At 42.7% G+C, this 6,991-nt stretch overlaps 1 protein-coding gene across 1 annotated transcript in view; it reads left to right on the top strand.

Annotated features, from left to right (window-relative positions):
* Positions 1–414: 414 nt before the first annotated feature.
* Positions 415–6,991, top strand: part of APC (adenomatous polyposis coli) — a 219,452-nt gene continuing 212,875 nt past the window's right edge. Inside the window, exon 1 of the mRNA XM_006875511.1 lies at positions 415–788. Coding sequence (XP_006875573.1) covers positions 621–788 — 168 coding nt within the window. The 5' untranslated portion in view covers positions 415–620. The remainder of the gene's footprint in view (positions 789–6,991) is intronic.

Consider the following 6,991-nt stretch of genomic DNA (forward strand, 5'->3'; position numbering starts at 1 on the left):
CCAACTTTTGCATACATATGAAGTTATTAAAAATACCATGCTTGGGTCAGGTGCACCTTAGTCCTCAAACTGACGTCTTTGCTCTTCAACACTTTAAAGAGGCCTTGTGCAGCAGAGTTGCCTAATGCAAGGATTGGGGTTTAGTATATAATAGGTACTCGATAGATCCGGGAAGATAAAGTGACTGGAGGATGAGCCGAAGTGTCTATTCATTTAGCTGAAACACAACTGAAGAAAATAGCAGTCGTTCTGGCAACTCCAAAATTTCTGCTCCAGAAGCACCAATCTGACAGAAGACAAGACCATGCAGCTAATAGCAGCAGTGGGAGAACAGCAGCCAATGCGACTGCGCGAGTCCCTTCGCCTAGTCTGGACCGCGGGCAAACTCGGATCACGCCTGCGCGTTATAGTCTTCCCGCCTCCTACAAGATGGCGGCGGCCAAGTAGCGAGGGGGCGGGGTGAGGACGCCGGAAGCCGGGCCGCTGCTGGGGGGAGCTGCGGGCGAAGGCCCGGGAGCAGCGGGCAGATACTGGCACGATGCTGTTCCTGGGAAGCATTGTTGGCTGCCGGTGAGGAAGGTGAGGCACGGAGTTGCCTTCCTGGGCCCTCAGCACCTCCTATGTACACCTCCCTGGACACGGGTCGGGTCGCCGCTTTGCCCGCTTGTTTTCGACCCTTGGCTCTCAGGTCCTGGAGCTCCAGCGGCGGCGGCAAGGGCTGTGTCCGGCAGGAGAGGGAGCGCCCAGGCAGCGCCCGTGCCCCTGACCGCGGGGCGAACGTCTGGCAGGTGAGTGAGGCTGCAAGCACTGGGTCTCCTTACCTAGCAAAGCTGCCCCGGTTTTGCCCCGCCGCTGCTGGGGACTCTAGTTGTGTTCGGCCCGACTCCGCGAATTACGAGTATCCACGTCCCACCCCCTCCCCGCCCCGCGCCCCCTTTCAGGCCTCCAGTTGGCCCCTGGCTTTGCTAGTCTTCCATTCTCACTCGGTGGGTGGGGGTCGCTACGCCCTCCGTACCTCTTCCTGGCTCCTGACCAAGCTTCACCCCTACAAGCCCCGGTCCGTGAAAGGTGGGTGGGTCGTCCACTCCTATTTTTGTCGCCTCTCCATCTTCCCTGTTTCCACTCGCTTCCTTTTAAAGTTACTAACTCTTGTCACTGAATTGTCCATGTAAAAAGGGTCGAAATGGCGAATATTTTATTATATGTATTTTACCGCAGTAAAAAAAAAAAGTTACTTTGCCTGGAAAGATTACCTGATAGTTGGACTTACAGATATCTGAAGAACAGGCTTGTTATCCACAGGTGAGGGAGTTTTGTTCACCTTGATGGAGGAATCAAGTTTCCAGGAGTTTGGGATGGTTTGGCAGAGTTTGGACTCCTTGGTCCTCAGAACTCCCGCAAAGTAGAGGAATGATGCATGTGATGACAAGTGAATCGTTTCGGGCTATCTTTGGTCTCAGAACATGTGAGAGGGGGGCGTGAGTTTTCTTATACCTAGTGAGTACATTGGAAAACATGTTCCTTTGCAAATAGAAGGTCTTATAAATGTAACTTGTCTTGTAAGTTACACAAGAAGTATTGGATAAATGATTATTCAGCGTTAGCTTAAATTGCACATGGAATCCTATTTTGTACAAGCCCTTTGTTTTAGAAAAGACAAAAAGGAGAAAAGCTTTTTTACACTTAAAACCTCTCAAATTTCTTGGATTCTGGATTGTTTCTAATGTTTACCAATCCTTATAAATCCCTTGGCGTCCAGTCTGTTCGAACTTACAGTGACACTATTGGGCAGAGTACATCTTAGATCTACCCTATAGGCTTTGCAAGACTGTAATCTTTACAGAAGTAGCCTGCCAACATCTCTCTCCTTCAGATTGGCTGGTGTATTTGAAATGTCAACCACTGAACCCCCAGTCCTTAACAATCCTTGTAAGTATTTAATATTTTCTATACATTTTAGGTTTGCACCAGTCTCAGTTCTCTATCCTTTACTAAGGGAGTAATCAGAATTACTGGTATGAGAAACTGCCTGAGATCTGGTCCTTTGCCACAGTTTCTGAGAGCAAACTTCAGGATTGAGATGGAGGTAAAAGTAGTTGCCATGAGTGAGTCTCCCATCTTTTTCTGCACTTGAATAATGTCCAGAGCCCAGAAAGTGTAGAAGTGGGATTACAAATGGGTGGGCAGTTTTTCTTAATACTAAATTGAGAAATTTTTTTTTAAACTATTTTAGATGGTCTCCAAAGGAGCTCCGGTAGTGTAGTGGTTATGAATCGGGCTGCTAACCTCAAGGTTGGCAGTTCGAAACTACCAGAGGTTCCGTGGGAGACAGATGAGGCTTTCTGCTTCAATAAAGATTTACAGCCTGGGAAACCCTGTACAGGGTCACTGTGAGTCAGAACCATCTCCACGGCACATAACAACAACACCAAAGTTAATTAGGCACAAACAATTCTTGCCCTATTGGAATTGTAAGGTTACTTGTGTGTTATGATTGCCTTTACAGATTTGTTTACTTTTCCTTCTGCTTGATGGCACATACTCTCTCCCTCCCCCTTTGGTGTAGACTTTTGAACTCTGAATTAACTTTTTCAATCTAGATATGTAACTGTTCAGTTTAAAAGAAGGTGGGGATAATTTATGTTTGATCTTGGTATGTTATAGTTGTTATGTGCTGTGGAGTCAGTTCCTACCCATAGCAACCCTGTCTGTATAGAGTTTCCAAGGAGTAGCTAGTGAACTTGAACCACTGACTTTGCAGTCCAAACTGACTCTGTAGCCCAGTACATTAAACCCCAGCACCACACCAGGGTTAGTTCATTCGTTTTTTGCTAGACTTTACTTTTTTACTACCAAGAAATGTATGCTTTCAGAGTTGTCTTTTTACTTTTGTGACTGTGGTCTGAAGGGACAGTCTCCTGATTCTGCTCTTGGGAACATAATTTAAAGCATTATGTGAAAACCACAAACTCTACTTAAAACTCATGGTCTTCAATTCTTATAGAAACTATTTCTCACTCTCTCTCTTTATGAATTCCTGTTTATCTCTCCATTCACTCCTCACTAGCCTAGTTGTTTTTTTCCCCCCTCTCTGTGCACCCTATGAGGTCCTAGTGTGGTGCTGTAGGATAAGCACTGGACTGCTACCCCCCAGATCGACAGTTCAAACCCACCAGCTGCTCCTTGGAAACCCAATTCAGGGTTGCTATGAGTCAGAACCAACTCAAAGGCACTTAACAATAACAGTGCACCCAGCATCCCATAGTTAGATGTTTTTAACTAAGCACTTATTAATAACCTACTTCCTGAGTGGTGGTTAATGGTCTCGACTGCTAACCAAAAACCTGGAGGTTCAAGTCTACCTATTGCGCTGCCTCAGAAGAAAGTCTGTCAGTCTACTTCCAACAGACTCAGCCATTGAAAACCCCATGTAGCACAGTTCTGCTGTGACACATGTAGTCACCTGGGTATCAAACTGGGTATTAATACCCTGGAATGCTTCACATGCTGTATACCTATCTTTCTAGTCCCTAATTCTGAATAGGCCTCATCCCTAGCTTTGCCATGCCTGAAATCCTGCAGGATGCAAGAGACAGTTTGTGTGGAGACTGGTTTAATAGGACCAGTTGGTGTCCTCTGCCCTGAGGGTATTTAGTATTGATAGTCCTCTTTTTGTTTCATTTCCTCAAAAGCTTTTAGAGCCAACACCTGTATTTCTACTTTCTGAAAGTTTGCTACCTTAGTTAGTACCTGTTTTCACTAACCAAAAGGAATCCAAAGAGTATTTTTACTTTTAAGAAAAAAGGTGAAAAGTGAAAATAGTGTTAGCAACTGTTTTGCAGCAAGCAGTTAAAGAGGCTGCATGTATTCTTAGCAGCTACAGTAGTGTTACCAAGTTCCTTCCCCAGAAACTATAATCTACATAAATTATTTCTACATTATGTAGGCAGGAAGTTAGCCTATCATTCCTGCTTTTGCTGTATGTTAGTGTTTTAGGTTAAATGTGTTATTATGATTTGGTAGGTTATTTTTTGACTCTGAGAATGCTCAACACTTTCCCCCATTTAAATCAGTGGTAATTGCTGTACACCATTGCAGCCTATGAAAGATTTCATAGGAATTCTATACTTTTGAATAATAGGGAAACCTGTAACTTAATTTCTTTTCTGAGAAAAGGTTCACTTCTCTGAGGTTTTATTCCCTCTTGTTTCCTCTTGTCCATCTCAGTTAGGTTCTAATTTACTCATCTCTTAGAGAAAGACCAGCCTCCTTCCTCTATATGTGCCTGTGGTCATCCGTTCCCATCACTCTTTTTTCAGAATTATCACTTCCATTCCTCTTTCAGTATCTCACTTCCTAGCCTACATATATGGTTGTACCTTTTCCAGGGCTGCTGAATCCAAGTGTGGTGTACTGAGCAACTCAAAAAAAGGTCCATTCTGAATCTTGAGTCTATTGTCTCATTATGTTTTTATTATTTTCCTTAAACTCTCATTATTTCATAGCAGGAGCCTGGTTTAGTAGGAAGAACATTGACATTTGAATCAGATAGATCTGGACTGTTAAAACCAAATTACTACTCAGACTATACTTTGTATTTGTGACATCGTTATATATGAACAACAGTTTTTCCTTAACATATTATATTAAAAACATCCTATTTTACAGACACACACAGTAGCAAAATAACTCCAAACCAGTTACACTTGAGTAGATTCCAACTAATGGAAGCCGCATGTGTTTCAGAGTAGAGCTATACTCCATAGGGTTTTCACTGCCTAATTTTTTGCAAGTTTATCACCAGGCTATTTTTTGGAGGCACCTCTGAATGCACTCAAGCCTCCAACCTTTTGGTTAGCAGCCAAATGTGTTAACCATTTATACCATAGAGGGACTAGAGACTTCTATGGAAAAATAGAATTAAAAGAAAAATATAAACTTTATTTCTCAGCATAAATTGCATCAAGCTCAAATCACTTTTGTAAGTGGTGATACCAGCCATTTAGTCCATCCTTAAAGAACTGAGAGCCCTGGGAATTTAACCATGTTAAAGATAGTTTTTTCTTTTGTTTTGTTTTATTTTTTTGTATTATTAACTAGAGAAAAATGGGTATCCTTTAAAGATTTATTTTCAGGGTTGGGTAACAAAAAAAAAGTCAGAATCAGGAATGTAAGCTGGATACCTAATGTTTCCCATCAAAACTCTCACAAGATTGCCCTTAATTGGTGTGAAAAATGAGTGGGGGCATTGTCATGGTGGAGAAGGATGCTCTGCTTAAGCTTCTCTGGATATTTTTCTCCCAAAACTCCCTAACTTTCACAGAACAGTCTTATAATAATTAGATGTTATTATTCTTTAGTTTTCCAGAAATTCAACAAGTACAATACCTTGAACATCACAAAAACTGTTGCCATGACCTTTGCTTTACTCGACCACGTCCACATCTAGGTAACCATTGCTTTGTGTTAAGGATTATACTGATCAAGCCATGTTTCATCTCCTGTTAAAGTTCTTCCAAAAAATACTTCAGTGTCTTGAACCCATTTATTTAAAATTTTCATTGAAAGTTCTGCTCTTGTCTGCAACTGATCTGTGTGCAATGGTTATGGCTTCCATCAAGCAGAAAGTCTTCTCAGCTTATAATTTTTCTATCAGTATTTTGTAAGCTGAACCTATGGTTGAGATGCCTATGGTGTTGGCTATTGCTTCTGCTGTTAATCCATGGCTAGGGCATGAACAAGATTGTTTCCTTTCAAATTGATCTGGATGGTCTGCGACTGCTGGCTTCGCCTTCAACATCTTTTTGTCCTTTATTAAAACAAGTTATGTGTTTGGAAACTTCTGATTTCTTTGGGGCTTTGTCCCCCTAAATGTTTCATAATGCATCAGTGATATTACCATTCTTCAACCCATCTGTAATTCCCACCAAACAGCATTTCTGCCATGCTGGGTCTGGGTTAGAGAAGATGTGAGAAGATACTGATACGATGACATGATACAGCTGTGGATGTTAACAGAATTAATTATAATTGTAAAAAACTTGAAACTCTAGTATAGTAATAAAATGAACCATCTCAGAAGCAGGAGGGGGCATTTTCACTACCATCAAAATACAAGAGCCAGGAGTGAAGTATGAGTCCTTAGGATCTTGAGAACCCTGGGCATTGAACCTCCTCGACCCGGAGACAGAAAGCTGTCTCTGACACCAGAGAGGTGGCAGAGGACCAGCAGAACAAGAGTTAGAACACAAGACAGTGGTGGGCTTCCCAGCCCACGGAACAAGTAAAGCTGAATAACTTGGTCAGGAGGCTTGCTTGCAGAGTGGAATGCCTCCTGGCACTTAATTGTGGGGAGGAGGGGGTCACTGCTAGATTTGCTGATCCACAGCCCAAGAGCGGAGGCTTATGGTACACTGGCATGTCCTGTATAGGCATTTATCAGCAGCTCTTCTAGAACTTTGTAACATTGGCCAGGCCGAGAGTGGCCTGCTTGTGAGCACGGCTGAAGAAAAGCTGTCCTGACCAAGAACTGTATCCTAAGCATTTCTGGCGCTGCATTGTAACCTGATAACTTTCCTAGTAATCCCCATAACTGTGAGTGTGCTGAGTTTTGTGACCGTTGCATTGAATGATAGAACTCAGCTATGTAGAAGTTGCCCTAAGAGGAATGGTTGATGCCACATTTTGTTGCAGCTGTGTAAATGATAAGTCGATAGGCAGAATTGACTTAAAGAGTTGTTTGTTCTGAGATGTATGTCATCACAATCAATGTTCAGTTTCTCTGCTGTCTCTCAGCTTTGTCCTTGTAAAAATGGCATGATGGCAGCATCTGACCTTTTTTGGATGGCTCGTTTTAAGCCTAACAGGATAGCAAAACTGACTAATTTTCACAGTTGTTGTTGTTAAGTGCTGTCGAGTCGGTTCCGACCCATAGCGACCCTGTACAGGGTTTCCGAGGGTGTAAATCTTTACGGGAGTAGAAAGCCTCATC

This window comes from Chrysochloris asiatica, unplaced genomic scaffold (assembly GCF_000296735.1).
Source record: "Chrysochloris asiatica unplaced genomic scaffold, ChrAsi1.0 scaffold00330, whole genome shotgun sequence".
NCBI classification, from domain to species: Eukaryota; Metazoa; Chordata; class Mammalia; order Afrosoricida; family Chrysochloridae; genus Chrysochloris; species Chrysochloris asiatica.